Source organism: Dama dama, chromosome 14 (assembly GCF_033118175.1).
Source record: "Dama dama isolate Ldn47 chromosome 14, ASM3311817v1, whole genome shotgun sequence".
Classification (NCBI taxonomy): domain Eukaryota; kingdom Metazoa; phylum Chordata; class Mammalia; order Artiodactyla; family Cervidae; genus Dama; species Dama dama.
Genome location: NC_083694.1, coordinates 38,529,529 through 38,547,571, shown reverse-complemented (window position 1 = coordinate 38,547,571; position 18,043 = coordinate 38,529,529). Strand labels below are relative to the sequence as shown.

At 40.2% G+C, this 18,043-nt stretch overlaps 1 protein-coding gene across 8 annotated transcripts in view; it reads left to right on the top strand.

Annotated features, from left to right (window-relative positions):
- Nucleotides 1–18,043, top strand: part of VPS13D (vacuolar protein sorting 13 homolog D) — a 265,619-nt gene that overhangs the window by 154,705 nt on the left and 92,871 nt on the right. For 6 of the 8 annotated variants that reach the window (XR_009695793.1, XM_061160354.1, XM_061160355.1 and 3 more), the window contains 3 exons: nt 1,884–2,032; nt 14,835–14,969; nt 16,115–16,282. Coding sequence is in view for 6 of the 8 variants with exons in the window: in XM_061160354.1 (XP_061016337.1) it covers nt 1,884–2,032; nt 14,835–14,969; nt 16,115–16,282 (452 nt within the window). In the remaining 2 variants the exon portion in view is untranslated. Of the gene's footprint in view, nt 1–1,049; nt 1,168–1,883; nt 2,033–10,041; nt 10,327–14,834; nt 14,970–16,114; nt 16,283–18,043 lie in introns of those variants that run through there. The other 2 variants (XR_009695794.1, XM_061160357.1) reach the window with 2 other exon arrangements.

The window sequence follows — 18,043 nt, the reverse complement described above, 5'->3', positions numbered from 1 at the left end:
TTTGTTCCTCTTTGTTTCTTGTTTTTTTTTTTTTTTTTTCGACACATCTGCTTTAGGATGGCAGAAATGATATTATTCATTTAGCTGACCACTTTGTTTCCTAACCTTTGTTTATTAAACAGACTCAGGGCCAAGAATCAGAAATCCCTTCAGCAGTTCTTTTGGTTTAGCTGAGGAAGAAAATTGGCCAGCCTCAACCCCTTAACTTTATATTTTTCACATCTATACCCTTATGCCTTAATGTAATTACAGAGGTTTTCAGTTATTGTGCTATTTTGGAGAGGGGAGTAAGATGAGCTATTGAAAAACCTAAATTTTCCAGCGATGCTCCAAAAATTATTTAGCTGTCGTCTCTTTGTTTTAGATCCTCATCATGGCCTTTCAAGACTGTTTATACATCTTAGAAAGAAGTCAGTAATGCTTAGTCTTTTGAAGACTAAATATTAAGCCTAAAGAAATGATAAGATTGAGACTTTTAATGTTTGTCTGCCCATGTTGGCTAGGGGGAAAAAATTCCTGGGGATTTGTGAAATAGGAACATACATACACACAGTGCAAGAAAAATGTTTTTGCTCTTTTTATCCCAGACTTAGAATTTAAGCTTTAAGCATATTTGGGGTCAAGAGCAAGATCCTGTGTGTCTAATGCTGTGTTCTCTACTTTGGGTGGAAACGCCAGTGTGTGTGTGTGTTCAGAAAGCCACTTGAGCCTGCTGCCAGGTATCTGTTCTTGTTGGGTACCTTCCTGGGAAGTTTTACTTTAAATTTGATTGGACATGCTCTTCTTGTAAGTTGCTCTAAATAAATTTCTCCCCGTGCATTGTCTAGTGGATTTAGACTTATAAAATCCTTGCCTGCCTTTCACTGAGGAATCTCCTCCACTTTCTATAACTGTTCCTGTTCCCTGAATACAGATAAGCCTGTTTTTGTTGTGCTACCTTTTTTTTTTTAAACCTATTCCCCTCTTTCTATAAATAGAGCTATAAAAGCTTCTAGTATAAATTTGTTTGATGTGTAGCTATGTATAGTCCCTTTGGTTTTATTTCTAAGGCGCATAAATCCAAGTGCAGATGAGCTGCCCACACAGATGTGGGGACCAGCATCAAGCTGAAGAGCACACTGCTGTGTGTTAGCTCATGTTTGTCCCTTTTACTTCATGAGATAACAAGTGAGTAATGTGCTTCCATGTGCTATTTAAGTGATGTCCTCTGGGAATTCCCTGGCAGTCCAGTAGTTAGGACTCTACACTCTCGCTACCAAGGGCCCAGGTTTGATCCCTGGTTGGGGCAGTAAGATCCCACAGGCTTCACAGTGTGACAAAAAATAAATAAATAGTGTCCACTGTTTGGGAGAGAGAGCATCACTTGTCCTGATGTCAGTTCTTTATAGCCTACAGCCTGTTTCTTTTTAAGACATTATGTTTTGCTCAGATTCATCATTTAATTGGTCATGTTCATTATGACTGAATGAAAGTATGCTCCAAGTACTTATTTTGATACCATTTTCTGAGATAAATTCAAATAATCTGGGTCATTTATAGTAATAATAATGATAAGGACAGGATTTCTAGAAAGTGCGTTGCCCCATGACCTTTGACTTTCCCACCTGGGTTATTTTTTCTAGAGATTATATCTGCCAGGTGGTACAGAGTTGCAAATCAGTAGTTTAAGCTATTGCACTTTTCTGATAAACAACGTGAACCAGATCTGCTTTTATATAGAAGTGATATCAGGATGCTGTATGTATTAAAAAGCTAAATTTAGAGAGATAAATGTTTTCATCTTCCTATGAATTTCTTTTCAATGTGCCTGAAGTATTTGAATCACGAGACTTTTAAGGAGACTTATTAAAAAAAAACAAAAAACAATTCTACCTTTGTGCCAGAGGTGGAAAAATATGATGAAAACCTCCACGAAAAGACAGCTGAGCAAGGTGGGACGCCAATCCGATACTACTTTGAGAATCTCAAAATCAGTATTCCCCAGATCAAGCTGAGCGTGTTCACCTCCAACAAGCTTCCACTGGACCTCAAGGTGAGCTCCTCACGGGGAAAGTTCTAAAAACCACCTTTCCTGAGAAAAGAATGAATGTGCTTACTACTTGCCTTTTCCTGTCCAGTCTCATCATTTGTAGCAGGTATTTTTACAGGTTTCCCTTTTTGAGACAGTTTATCAACTCATACGTGTATGTAGAGTTGACCCTTGAGCAGCACGGGGTTAGGAGCACCCATCCTCCTTGAACTTGAAAATCCACACAGACGTTATCATTGGCCTTCTGCATGTGCGGTTCTGCAGCCAAGTGCAAACCACTGAAAAAAACCCACGTGTAAGTGGACGATGCAGTTCAAACCCATGTTGTTCAAGGGTCAACTGTATCTTTCTTTCTTTCCTTTTTTTTTTTTTAAACATTTAAGTATGACTTTACTGAAGATTAAAGAGTAACAAAAGAATAAATGCAGAATAACATAAAAACCCATCTGCCCTCTGCTTAGCCCTTGGCTTATCTCAGTGAGGCAAAAGCCCATTTCCTGGGCTGCCCCCAGACTCAAGAGAAAAGCTGCAGCCCAGACAGTATCTTCTCTTCATGCCCAAGACTCACCTGCCCTCCTCCTCTCTTAAGTATTCATCCCTTCTTTTTTTTTTTCTTTTTAAAATTTATTTATTTATTTTTTCAGTGGGTTTTGTCATACATTGACATGAATCAGCAATAGATTTACATGTATTCCCCATCCCGATCCCCCCTCCCACCTCCCTCTCCACCCGATTCCTCTGGGTCTTCCCAGTGCACCAGGCTCGAGCGCTTGTCTCATGCATCCCACCTGGGCTGGTGACCTGTTTCACCATAGATAATACACATGCTGTTCTTTCGCAACATCCCACCCTCACCTTCTCCCTCATCCCTTCTTGAATGGTTGACAGTAGAAATGTCTACCACCTTCAGGGACGACATGGTCACATACCCACTGAGATGTGGGGCCCCCCACACCACCGTACCAGGATGTGACACTCCTACAGAGCATCTGGATGTGCACTTGACAGATGCAGTGTGAATACTGTCTTTATTTTCTACAATAAAATCTAGTAAAAATTAAGGGATGTTCCTCAAATTCTGATACAATATTTGACTCAAAAGTTCATATACATTTTCCCCCTATACTGAGCTGCCCCTCAGTGTCTAAGAAATCAGGAATTTTAGAGATTCATGTGTCCTTAATGATTCCCTGCTTGATAAACAAGGATTTTGGAGTTCACAGGGCTTTGTCCCTGAAGATAATACAGATAATTAATGTAGAAATAGATAGGTAATGGTAGGAGCAGGAGGAGAACTGGGTGAATGTTGAAAAGCCTTTACTTGGGTGGAGTCTCCATCTGCCTCCCTGCAGCTGGCACCCATTATGTCTGGTTCTTTGCTCTATTGCTCTTAAAGATGGTTATGATGGTGTCTACCTCCTCTCTAACTACCTGACTAAGACTCCCGCTGCCCCATGCTGCCTCCTTGAAGATGCTGCAGGGTGGTCTCTCTTTCTGAGCGGAAGGAGCTAGAGACATGAACAAATAAGTAGTAAAACTAGAGTCTAAAATATACACACCTCTGGGTCTGCCCACGTTGCAAGCAAGTGAAGCAGCCCAGTGGGGACATGGCCCTCAGCATGTGCACACTCCGTCTGAAATGGGCAGTGCAGCTCAGCTCCAGCCCCTTGTCATGGGGTAACGTGAACCCAGAGCTGCCAGATCTTCGGAATTCTTAAAGTGAAACCGGAAATCTGGACTTTTATGTGGAATCTCCTGGTCTTTAAGTGTTGGCAACCCATTTGAATTTTTTTGTTTTTGTTTTTCAACCTTGTGAGCCTAACAAAACACATGTGTGGGCCTCATGTGGCCCACGATTTGCCTGCTCACAACTTCCAAAATAGACTTATAGGTAATAGGACAGTAGCCTGGTCCACATCAAGTCCTATTTGGACCAGGACAGGACCAGGGTGATAGTTTCATTAAGGCAGCAAGTGGGGTGAGTGGTTGGGAGGGCTGGTCGGGAACCAGGAGCTCCTGCAACCATCCTGAGAACAGTGCCTTCTCAATGGACTGTCCTGTTGGCTTAATTTGCTTTAACTTCATGTTCCCCAGGAGACCGAAGATACTTATAATCAGCATGGGAGTGGGGGGAAAACCGTGGGAAAACCACTATCTTACTCATATTCACAAGTATCCACTTGACTTATGTGACCCTTCGGAATGGGTTTGTTTGATAAAGTATATATTCCCCCAGAACACTTGGCACCCGCCCAGCAAACCAATGTCAAGCATTTCCTGAGAGTTAAGGACTTCTTGTTTTTTAAATCATCTTAACTAAGAAACACAGACACCTAACTGTTCCCTTTCAGATTGCTCCCAGTAGAAAACTTCCCCCCAGACTGACAAATGCCGTGTGATTTTCTCCAGTTGAAGTGACTCCAGACCCCCAGTTCCAGGGTATTGACACTCACCAGTTTGCTTTCCATGCAATAAACTAGGAATCATCGAGGTCTAATGTTTCATTTGGCACTATACTGAAGGCCAAAGTTACGAGGTGTGGGCAGGGGGCACTCTGAATGTGGTACATTAATGTCTCACACCAGGCGGTGGGAATTGGGACATCAATATTAAATCCTTAGCTTGTGGAAGTCACCATTTCATTGTGTCTTGAGTTCTCCTTATGGAGTCTGGGACCCATATAATAATGTCGTTTATTCAAAGAGTTTTCTAACAGAGTAATATCCCTTGATGAGCAGCTCTTAGGAAGTGCAATCCTCTCTTTGAGGTGAATAGATAACGGCTAAAAGAATGGAGTCCCGTCCCAGAGCAGGAATCATGAGAGTCTTGACTAAAAGGTAACCGCGTCTTTGGTATTGAAGGAATAATTATCTTGATTCTCTTGACTCCAGACCAGAAATGAGGCTGTCAGAAGTCTCAGAGGGAAGTCTCTCCAGGTTTACAGTGAGGGTACATTATTGCCAGATAGAGTGTCTGTTCAGAGGACTCAGAGCAGTCTCACAGGTGCTATCTTGATTGGATTCCTTGCTCTGCGATGGAAGAAGGGGGAGATAATAGCTCCATCTCACAAATGCAGAAAGGAGCGCAGGGCATTCCCCACCCCCCGTTCTCCATTATTCCAAGTTTGCATGTTAGAGAGCAGCTGAGTGACATGGAAAATGCCAGGTAGTCTATGTGTTCTTTTGCCTTTTTTTTTTTTTTTTTAAAGATCAAAAGAGTCCAGGAACCTTTAAAAGGTTTCACAAGGTGGCCTACAGCAGTCCTTTTCCCATTTAGAGCATTGGGGTATTACAAAAGAAGGGCTTTAATTGAGCAATCTAGTTTGGAAGAAAACCCACATTTTAATGGTCAGAGAGCAAGAGGGTGGGGGTAAGGGGGAATTTCAAACAAAGACACTATTTAAAAAGCCTAAAACTGTCTTCTCAAAGGCTTGAAATAATTTGTTGGGAAACTTCAGACCCTTTACTTTTTTCCTCCCCTCCCTAAATAAAAACCAGATTTGTTAAAAGGAAAAAAGATCCAGTATTGTTAATTGTATTTCAGAAAGTGCCAGAGAGGGAAATATCCCTGTAGTTTTAAACACTGTCCCAGGAGGAAAATGGGCAAATACCCTGCTTCACATAAACAGTCTCTGTGTACCATAAATAAACCTTTAAAGAATGAATTCCAGACAGTTTTGTTTAGTGCAGGATAAACTGAGAAAGGAAAAGACGTGGCCCAGGGACTTGCTTGTCATCTGAGACCTTATGGCATATGGACAGGTATTTCTTCTTTAACTCTAAAGTTTCTGCAAGACTTCAGCAAGTTTTTTTTTTTTTTTGGTCTGGTGGAGGTAGGAATGGACAGTTTCCTATTTTTATGAGGAACTTATGAGCACAGATTGCCTTCTCCAGTGTCCATTTTATAACAGGAAACTGTCTGCTACTTGAGTAAATAAGCATCAACTTTGTACACTACTGTATTTGATTAGTCATTTAGTTACTGCAAGAAAAAGCCCTGATGGGCTCTTCCCCTCCTGTGTTTTGACTCGCCAGAGTGACCTGAAGGTGGCAGATTAATTCATACCAGTATGCCGTAGAGCAGCTTTTTCCACTGTGGGAGGCCCCACAGCAGTACCAGATAAAGATTACTTTTTACTGAAAGGCCAGAATATTTCCTTGGTTCAGACAAAGTGCTTTGGCCACTCAGAAAGGGGATAGTGTCTCTCATGAGGGTTTTGACAACTTAGTAGAGGTATTAAAGTCTTTTTTGTATCAATATCATCTGTGGTTCTTCAGTGTTTGGCTGCAGTGAGGAAGTTGGGGTACAAAGCTTTTTGCCATCTCCCTTGTTTTGATCTCATTTCCTGTTCTCTGAGAAGAAAGTAAGGCTCAGAGTTGTATTGCCAAAACAGACTGCTGAACTGATGTTGGTACCTGGCTTTCCCAGCATATTTATTGTTTGGTTCTAAGCAAAATGGTGAAGCCTGCCGGGCCTCAGTTTCTTCATCAGAGAAACGGGGAAAATAGGGCCTGCTCACTTCATCATCACTCACCATGTGGATGCGCAAGTTGTGCATGAATGAGGAGCAGAAAGTTTTTCAGGAGAAATAAAATAATCCTCTATTCTGGTCTTCATGCTTTCCACCAGATAGTCACGGTTGTGAAAATGAGCATGCTCTAATCTATGATCTACTAATTACCGGCTACAGGAGTTTAGGCCACCCACTTAATGTTTCTTTGGGGTTTTTGTTGTTGTTGTTGTTTAAAGAAATGAGAGTGTTAGGCTGAATTAAAACTTGAAGATGCTCTTAATCTCCGAAATGTTTTGTTCTGAAACTTTTTAGTAGGCTACTAGTGACTTCCCAAGGCACCAAGTGCAGTGGTACTCTTTCCTGGCCTGTCTTTGTACGGCCCTCTGCCATGTTTGATACTATTGACTGCCCTGTTGTTGACCGTGTCCTTTCTGGTTCTCCTCTGACTCTTCCGTTTGTTTCATCTCTTCTCCTAACCCTATGTTTATTGAAGAGGGTCATTTTTTACCTAGTGGACTAAACTCTCTGGTCATATCACTTGCCCATTTTAAAGATAATTTTATTAATGTTTTATCGCTAATAATTTTAGAAGCTCTTTATAGAAGGTTTGTTTTTGATGTAAGTTGCAAATATTCTTTCTCTGGTTTTTCACTTGTCTTTTTTCTTTGCTTTTGGCGTGCATATGTTTTTTTTAAATCATGCAAAAGCTTTTTACTTTATGTTGTCGAATTTGTCAGTCTTTTTCCTTTTTCAATCTGGATTTCAACCCACTCTCTGGTTTTAAAAAATTGTATCTTGTTTTTCTTCAATTATATAATTTCATTTCAGTTAAGCATGCTCCTATTCCAAAAGAATTTAAGACAGACTCTGAAGATATATGCTGAAGGATTAAAAAATAAGAGAAAATGAAGTAGAAAGTCCATTAAATTGCATATGAGATTTTAATATAAAGCCATTTTAATTCAATGGGGAATATATAGGTGTTCTAAAATGCTATTAGACTGTACAGATAGTGATATGGAAAAATATGAAGTAAAATTTGTTATCACACTCTACATAAGAATAAATTCCAAACAGATCAGAGATTTACTGACATTATTAGCATGAATGAAAAAGTGTTTTTATATTAAAAAAGGAGAGCACTTGGCATGCTCTCTAAAATCCTTAAATGTCAATCATGTTAAATAAAAATATAATTGGAAAACAGACTATATCCAGAAATTGTTAACAGGCTTATAGCAGACCCAAATCAGCTGAGAACTACAAGAAAAGCTAGACCGAAAAAAGCCCAAAAGTCTGTTGAAGGTATTGGAAAGTTACCAAGTCAGTACTTGAGGGTCCACAACTTATGAGAGGAGAGAAACTCAATCAGGTGAGCCAAACATTAACTCTGGTTTTATTTTTGAGACAATTCTAATTGAGAAAGGTAGAGAAGTCAAGCAGAAAGCAGCTCTCAAAAGTCAGAGAATCAGAGTAAAGCTTTGGACATTCACGGGGCTGGTCAAGCAAAAGCGAGAATCCATTGCTATTAAGAGAGCTGGTAATTGAGGGCCTCGTATCTTTTTTTTTTATTGAGGTATGGTTGATTTACAATGCTATGTTAGTTTCACGTGTAAAGCAAAGTCATTCAGTTATATGTATTCTTTTTCATCTTTTCCATTGTAGGTTATTATGGGATATTGAATATAATTCCTTGTGCTATGTAGTAGAAACTTGTTTATTTGTTTTATATGTAGTAGTTTGTATCTGCTAATCCCAAACTCCTAATTTATCCTCCCCCAACCACTTTCCCCTTTGGTAACCACAAGTTTGTTTTCTATGTCTTTGAGCCTATTTTGGAAATAAGTTCATTTGTATCATGTTTTAGATTCTATGTGCAAGTGATATCATATGATATTTGTCTTTCTCTAATTTACTTCACTTAGTATGATAAGCTCTGGGTCCATCTATATTGCTGCAAATGGCATTATTTCATTCTTCTTTTTTTTTAATTGTTGCTGTTCAGTCACTAATTTGTGTCTGACTTTTTGCGATCCCATGCACTGCGGCATGCCAGGGTTCCCTGTCCATCACCAACTTCTGGAGCTTGCTCAAACTCATGTCCATTGAGTCAGTGATACCATCCAGCCATCTTGTCCTCTCTCATCCCCTTCTCCTCCTGCCTTCAATCTTTCCCAGCATCAGATTGAATTTTTTTTATAGCTGAGTAGTATTCCATTGTGTTTGTGTGTGTGTGTGTGCGCGCGTGTGTGTGTGTGTGTATACAGACACACCATATCTTTATCAATTCATCTGTCAATGGATATTTAGGTTGCTTCCATGTCTTGACTATTGTAAATAGTGCTGCTATGAACATTGGTGTGCATGTATCCTTTTCAACGAGTTTTCTCTGGATATATGCCCAGGAGTAGGATAGCCGGATCATATGGATCAAAAAACTAAAACTCTATTTTTAGTATTTTAAAGAACCTCGATGTACTCTTTTCCATAGTGACTGCACAAATTTGCATTCCCACCAACAGTGCAGGAGGGTTCCCTTTTCTCCACACCCTCTGTAGCATTTATTATTTATCGACTTTTTAATGATTGCCATTCTGACTGGTGTGAGGTGGTATCTCATTATAGTTTGGATTTGCATTTCTCTAATAATTAGTGATGTTGAGCATCTTTTCATGTGCCTGTTGCCCATCTGTATGTCTTCTCTGGATAAATGCCTGTTTAGGTCTTCTGCCCATTTTCTGATTGGGTTGCTTGCTTTTTTGTTATTGAGTTGTATGAGCTGTTTGAATATTTTGGAAATTAAGCCCTTGTTGGTCTCATTGTTTGCAAGTATTTTCTCCCAGCCCATAGGTTGTCTTTTCATTTTATTGATGGTTTATTTTACTGTGCTAAAGCCTGCAAGTTTGATTAGGTCCCATTTATTTATTTTTACTTTTATTTCTATTGCCTTGGGAGACTGACCTAAGAAAACATTGCTACGATTTATGTCAGAGAATGTTTTGCCTATGTTCTCTTCTAGGAGTTTTATGGTGACATGTCTTATATTTAAGTCTCTAAGCCACTTTGAGTTTATTTTTGTGTATGGAGTGAGGGAGTGTTCTAGCTTCATTGATTTACATGCGGCTGTCCAGCTTTCCCAACACCACTTGCTGAGGAGACTGTCTTTTTTCCATTGTATATTCTTGCCTTTGTTGAAGATTAATTGACCATAGGTGTGGAGGGGCTCATATCTTACAGAGGAGGGACAGGCAGAACAAGGACCCCGATAGTCTTGAGCTGTTTATTTCTTGAAGCAGATGCCAATTTCTAAGTAGTCTAGGAGAAGCTAAGCAAAAAACAGCAGTCTAGAGGCTAACTAAATAGATCTTTTAGCAGTTTTATGGTGCTGGGGAGATTAAAAGTGGAGGGATGGAATTGGTTTTCAGTTGAGACTGCTGAAGGACTATACCAAATCTTACAAAGATGGAAACAGACCAAGATTATCTTTATTATTGTTCAGTTGCTCGGTCGTGCCTTTGCGACCCCATGGACTGCAGCATGCCAAGTTTCCCTGTCCTTCATCAGCTTTACAAAGACTGAAAGCCAGCCTTGAAAACACCGGTTGGATTAACCCCCTTTAACTGCCTTGTTGTTCAGTTGGTAAGTCGTGCCCTACTCTTTGCAACCTCATGGACTGCAGCACGCCAGGCTTCCCTGTTCTTCACTATCTCCTGGAATTTGCTCAAACTCATTTCCATTGAGTCAGTGATGCTACCTAACCATCTCATCCTTTAACTGCCTGCTGAAGCTAAAGACTCATTTAAAACCTACAAGTTTTTATACAAAAAGTAGCATTCAATCACAAGTTACCAGGCCTACCAAGAGGAAAAACGGACACTAGTAACAGATAAATCAGATGTTGACATTATCAGACACAGGATTTAAAATATTAATAATTATAAATTTTAAATAAATTTATATAAAATTATAAATTTTCCCATTGGGGAAAAAAAAATCTGTATGTTATTGGCCCACGTAGTTCAAACCCATGTTATTCAAGGGTCACCTGTATTTTTCTTCTTATACATTGCTGTGTTTAATTTGATGATATTTTGTCCAATGTGTCTTGAACACATTTATAATTATTAATATTTTAAATCATGTATAGCACTACACGTTGGTCAAGTCTGTGGTTGTAGAACTGTGGATGTGGAAAGCTGACTATAAAGCTGTATGAGGCTTTTTAACTGTGTAGGGGATTGGCACTTTTAACCCCCACATAGTTCAAGGACTAATTGTATGAAGATATTACAACCAAATCATATTTATTCCAGGAGTGTAAGTTAATCCGTCTGCCAATGCAGGGGATGCAAGAGATGCATGTGGGATCCCTGGGTCAGGAAGATTCTTTGAAAGAGAAAATCGCAATCTACTCCAGTATACTTGCCTGGAGAATCCCATGGACAGAGGAGCCTGGTGGGCTACAGTCCATGGGGTCGGTCACAAAGAGTTGGACGTGATTGAGCAACTGAGTACACGTGCTCACAAGTTTACATGTCCAAATAAATCATGTCATTCACCACATCAGCAAAACCAAAGAATTAAAAATAGGCTTATCTCAGTAGTTGCACCAAAATCTTTTGACAAAATTCAACATCCATTTATGAGAAGTCAGCAAGCAAAAAGTAGATAGGAACTGCCTTGATCTGACAATGTGTCTCCACGAGAAATCTACCCCAAATATACTCAGTGGTGGTCTGTTGAAAGCACGAAGGGATGGCTATTATCCCCACTTCTGTTCACTGTTTTGCTAGACATCCTAGCCAGTAAGATAGATAAATAATAGGTACAAAGACTGAACAGGAAAATGAAAACTTTATTATTTGTAGAGAACATGATTACCTAGAAAATCTAAAAGAATGTACAACTAAGTTTTGAGAATGGATAAGTAAATTTAACAAGGTCCCTGAAGACATTGTATAAAAATCAATTGTATTTCTAGTCAGCAGCAATTAAAAAGAAAAGGAAAATTTGAAGGGACGGGGGAGCCTGGTGGGCTGCCATCTAGGGGGTCGCACAGAGTCAGACATGACTGAAGCAACTTAGTAGCAGCAGCAGTAGCTAGGTGCTGTTTCTGCTGGACTCACCTGTAGTTTTTGATGTAACTGCAGTCACCTGCCAGTCAGCTGAGACCAAACAGTGTAAGATGACCTTATGACCATGTCAGATACTTGTTGTTGGCCGTCAACAGAACCCCCTTCCACGTGGTGTCTTATTTTCAAGGAAGCTAGTCTTGGCCTCCTCACATTGTGGAAACATCAAAATGGATGAAGGAGATGCTCCAAGATTTCTTGAGGCCAAAATTCAGAGATTGCTCAGTGTTACTTAGATGGCATTTATTGTTTAAAGTAAGTTATATGGTCAGTGCAGATTCAGGTGAAGGGGAAATAGACTTCACTAATGGTAGAAGATGCAAAGAATTTGTGGCCATTTTTACTGTACCACTTGATGTCTAGGAATAAATCCAACAGTGTGTACAAGACCTCTGCACAGAAAGCAATGAAATATTACTGAGAAAAATTTTAAAAATAAACAGATAAAGGGATGCACCTCGTTAATACACTGCAAGATGGAATATTGTAGTTGTCATTTCTCAAATTGATGTATAGATTCAATACAATCATTATGAAAATTCTAGCAATTTTTTTTTGTGGCAGATTGACAGGCTGATTCTGAAATTTACTTGGAAAGTGCAAAATGTAGCCAAAAATCCTGAAGAAAACAGAGTTGAAGAGCTTACTATTAGACTTCAGAATTATTATAAAACTACAGTAATTAAGATAGTGTAGTATTGGCAGAAGGCAGGGCAAAATGAGAATCCAGAAACAGATACATGAGTACAGTCTCTTGACTTATGACAAAATTACACTGTACTACAATAAGGGCAAGGATGACCCTTCAATAAATATTTTTAAGATGATAAGATACCTCTCTGGAAAGAATACTTCTTGATCTCTGCTTTCAATATATATAAATATATATATATATATATATATATAGTCATGTTCAAGTAGGTTGTAGATTTGAAGATAAAACATTAAAAATTCTACAAGTAAATAAATGCAAATATCTCTATGACCTTAGTGTAGATAATTTCTTAACTACAACATAGAACATTCCTATCATAAAGGGAAAGATTGTTAAGTTGGATTTCATTAAAACTAAGAATATTTGCTATCAAAAAGCACCAAAGAGTGGTAAGACAAGTCACAGAACGGGAGAGGATATTTGCAATGCATTCATGAAACAGACTTGTATACAGAATGTATAAGAAAAACACCTACAAAACTATAAGGAAAAAAACAAGCAATCCACTGTGCAAATGAGAAAAAGCCTTGAGTAGGCACTTAACAAAAAAGTATATCCACAAGGCTGATGTATATATTATCAGGTGCTTAATCTCATCCTTGAACAAGAAAATGGAAGTTAAAACCACACAGAATTAGCATTACACACCCATCAGAACATTTGTTTTTTAAAAAGCTTTCTATACCAAGTGTTGGCGAGGATGTCGCCCAACAGGAAATTTCATAGACTGCTTCAGGGGAGCCAAACCAGTTCAGCTGCTTTGGAAAACTGTTTGGCAGCATAGGCTAAGGTTGAACATGTATATTCTTTATGACCCAGCAGTTCCACTCCCAGGTAGATATTAAAAAAAAAAAGATGTGTACAAATGTGCCCCAAAAGACACATCCAAGAATGTTCATGACAGCACTATTCATAAAAAAAAGTTGGAAATAGCACAACTGTTCATCAACAGCAGTGGTTAAATAAATTGTGTTTTATTCATATGTTGGAATACTGCATAGCACTGACAGTTATATTTAAACTGCAGCTGTGTGCAACAACCTGGTGACTCACAGACTTAATGTTGATGTCAGAAGCCACATGCAACCAAGTCCATACTGATGATTGCATTTAGGTAAAATTCAAAGCAGGAAAAACTCATCTGTAATGATAGAAGTTGACCTTAGGGAACGAAAGAGTCGTGACAAAGAGATCACAAGGGGGTGGGTGCTTCCAGGATGGGGATAATAACCACCTTTCTGGTCTAGGTGGTGGTTACTTGGTTGTGTTTTCTCTTCAGTGGCTCAGTTGTGTCTGACACTTTGTGACCCCACGGACTGCAGCACACCAGGCTTCCCTGTCCATCACCAACACCCGGAGCTTGCTCAAACTCATGTCCACTGAGTCAGTGATACCATCTAACCATCTTGTCCTCTCTTTCCCTTCTCCTCCTGCCTTCAGTCTTTACCAGCATTGGGGTCTTTTTAATGAATCAGCGCTTTGCATCAGGTGGTCAATGTATTGGAACTTCAGCTTCAGCATCGGTCCTTCTAATGAATATTCAGGATTGATTTCCTTTAGGATTGACTGGTTTGATCTCCTTGCAGTCCATGGGACTCTGAAGAGTCTTCTCCAACACCACAGCTCAAAAGCATCACTTCTTTGATGTTCAGCCTTCTTTATGGTCCAGCTCTCACATCTATGCATGACTACTGGAAAACCATAGATTCGACTATACAAACCTTTGTTGCCAAAGTAACATCTCTGCTTTTTAATACGCTCTCTGGATTTGTCATAGCTTTTCTTTCAAGGAGCAAGCGTCTTTTACTTTCATGGCTGCAGTCATCATCTGCAGTGATTTTGGAGTCGAAGAAAATAAAGTGTCACTGTGGTTGTGTTTACTTGGAGAAAAATTATTGAAGCATTCATTTGATGAGTACACCTTTCCATATGAGTGGTATATTGCAGTCAAAAAGTAAAACATGGGACTTCCTTGGTGGTCCAGTGGTTGAGAATCTGCCTTCCAGTACAGGGGGGCAGGGGTCGATCCTTGGTCGGGAAGGTGGGGTCCCAGATGCCTCATGGCCAAAACACTACAACATAAAATCAATATTGCAACAAATTCAATGAAGACTTTAAAAATGGTCTACATTAAAAAATCTGGAAAAAAAAAGAAAGTAAAACATGGCAAACATATAGATCCAAAACAGATCATAAAGAATTATGCTGTGAAGCTAAAGTATTTATTTCTATGTGATAATATGTTACTTTGGGTGATACTTCTGTGTGTGTGTGTGTGTGTATCTTCATAATGTTTACCTGGAAAATCCTTATTTATGAATATCATAACCTTGACTCCCATTGGAAAGTTGACATGACTTGTAGCTTTCATGGAATCCAGAATTACAGTACTGTGGAAGGCCATCATATGGCTGAAGTGTGTTGTTGCCTTTCTTCCCTAACTAGGCCCTGAAAAGCACCTTGGGATTTCCATTGATTCGATTTGAAGACGCCGTGATCAATCTGGATCCATTCACTCGAGTGCATCCCTATGAGACCAAGGACTTCATCATCAATGATATCCTCAAACATTTCCAGGAGGTGAGCTTTGGAGTGGTACTCGGTGGCTGGAGCACGAGCAGAATGCTTCTTTTCGTTGTTTGGGAATTCTGGTTACTGAGACATTACTGCCAACAGCCCAGCTGAACATTTCAACCCTGACCATTGTGTTATGGGGTCAGGTCACAGCCCATGAAGTCCATACACATCATGAAAATCCCCAAACAGTGCCTCTGACTTACAAGCTGTTAGTCTTATTTCATAGAACTAGTCTCAGGACCTTCCACTAGATCAGTCACAATTCTTACCAAGGGTTTAATTGATGCTTTCATGATAACACAAGACTGTGAACGCTGTTTACTGGGCATGGGCTTACTTTCAACAACCACACCAGTGTTCCTGGAACATGTGCGATCCTGCCCTAGAGTTGAACTTAAATTTTTTTTTTTAATCAAGTTTGGGCATTTTCCATTTTGCATTTATTATCCTGACTGCAAAGAACCAAATGCAAAACCAACACATACATACTCTTTGATGACTAGATAGGTCAGGATCATATCAAACTTCTTAGCTGTCAAAGGTGAAGTATGTCCTGTTCCTGTTGCCATCTCTCCCTCTCCTTCTCCCTCCTTGCTTCCTTCCTTGACCTCACTCACTGGTGATGTTTCTACTGCACTGTGAGCAGGAAGGGATAGCGGATGTTACTGGACGGTGGAGTCAGGCCGTGGAGGTCCAGGAGGTTGAGGGGTGCGGGGTAGGTCTGAGCTTGCCTGCTCTATGCATACCGCCTGCTCCACAAACTCCGAGGGGCTCCACATCCCTCCCTCACTTTCCTGTTAAAATTCTCTCTGCTGCTTGTTGATTCCATATTTATAGAACGATGGAAAGGAGAGTGCGATGTGTGTACTAATAAATACTTGTAGAGTCTTTCCTGTTTCATAGCTTTTTTCTTCTAAATGGCTTTGAAGAGTACATATGAGAGTATTGAGGATAACCTCTGGGATATGCGTATTGGGAGAAGTTTAGGGTGGAGCTTAGGAAGGGCAGGAGCTCACAGTTGAGAAATAAAGGGCAATTGGTGGTGGGAATGGAGGACAAGACTGATTTATAATCTTTTTGCTTGGGACACTCAACTGCAGATATAAAAAGAGACTGTTTTTTTCTTCTCTCCCTGCTCCATTTGACAGGAACTCCTTAGTCAGGCAGCTCGGATCCTGGGGTCGGTGGACTTCCTTGGCAACCCCATGGGGCTTTTGAATGACGTTTCTGAAGGGGTGACTGGACTGATAAAGTATGGAAACGTTGGGGGCCTTATCAGAAATGTTACCCATGGAGTATCAAATTCTGCTGCCAAGGTAAGGAAATCGAGGTGTAGTTCCACTGGAATTAGCCTCAAGAGTCCTCTCCATTGCTGTAGTTCTTTTATAATTAATAGGTTGTAAAAAGTTACATGCGTGGCCTTGGCTTCACTGTCTTTCCCTCACCTCCTGTAACCAGGCCCCGGTCCATCGAGTGCGCCTCTGCACTCTCTTCTTCCTCCTCTCCATTCCCACTGCCTCTGTCCATGTGCTGGTTGTCTGTTTCCAGGGCCACTGTCATAGCCTCCTAGCCCCGGACTTCACCACAGCTTTCACAGTGCTGCCAGCATGAACTCGCTTCTTCTTTCATTTCATTTATTTAAGAATTTTTTGTCGTGGACCATTTTTAAAGCCTTTATGGAATTTGTTGCAATATTGCTTCTGTTCTGGATTTTTGACCTCGAGGCATGTGGGATCCTAGCTTCCCAATGAGGATCGATTGCCCCCTGCATCGGAAGGTGAAGCCTTAAACACTGGACCGCCAGGGACGTCCCTGAACTCTCTTTAAAACATAGTTTGATTGTGCCATTCTTCTGCCTAAAATCTACCAGTTAATCTGCACAGCTCACTGGATAAAATCCAAACTGAGGTATAGCCTTCCAGAGTGAAGCGAGCCCCTAAGTCACCTGCAGGATGGCAGCAATGTGATTCTCCTGTGTCTTGTGCTCTCGTTGGCTTTTTTGTGCACTGGCCTCCTGTTTGGTGGCCATCTTGTTATTCCACAGTTTAATTTTTGGTGGAAGCTGACTTTACATGTGAAGCTGGAAAAGGTGAAGGTAGTTGAATGTGGTGGGGTGGGGGGTTGCCATTTCATAGCATACAAAACGCATCTAAAGACTCTGCTTTCTTCCCCTTCCTGTCAGCTCACCGTGGAGTCCTTTTAGAGACTGTCCTTTTCATGTATGAACGAGCGTTGGGAAAGCACCTGTACACCCCACTTGTTTACCGTAGTGCGTTGCCATGGCAAAGTCACAGGCCCCTTTGTGTCATGACCATGATGGGGGTGGCTTCACTGTAGAGAGCCTTTCAGGTGCCACATAGGAATTCATGATGTGAGTTCATGATGTGAGCAGGGAAGGAGATGGAATTGAACAGCCAACATTTCTGTGTTGTGAAACACTCTTGATAACAGTGTATGCAAGTTGGGAATTTATTCCTGTTTTCCACATACTTTCCTAGAGATGATGGTCCTTTAATGAGATCAGTTTCTTCACTACCAGCAGGTCTCTTTTTATTGCACCTCACAGATTGTTTACAGTTGTTTACAAATTGAAGGCTTGTGGCAGGCCTGTGTGTCCAGCAAGTCTGTCAACACCATTTTTCCAACAGCATCTGCTCACTTTGTGTCTCTGTCACATTTGGTAATTCTTGAAATATTTCAGTCGTCTTCATTATGGTTATATTAGTTATGGTGATAAGTGATCTTTGATGGTAGTTTTGCAAAAAGATTATGATTCGCTGAAGACTTGGATGATGGTTAGCATTTTTTAGCAATAAAGTATTTTAAAAATTAAGATAGGTGCCTTATATTTGTAGACACAATACTGTCGTGCACCTGATCAACTGCACTGTAGTATAAACATGACTTTATGTTCATTGAGAAATCGAAAAACCTGTGCAGCTCACTTTATTGCAATATTTGCTTTATCCCTCAGTCTCTCTGAGGTATGCCTGTGCTGGACTTAGAGGGTTAAAGCGGAACAAAAGGTCCTGTTTGACTTGTGGTTCAAAACAGGCAGTACTCTTACTTGTAGAGAA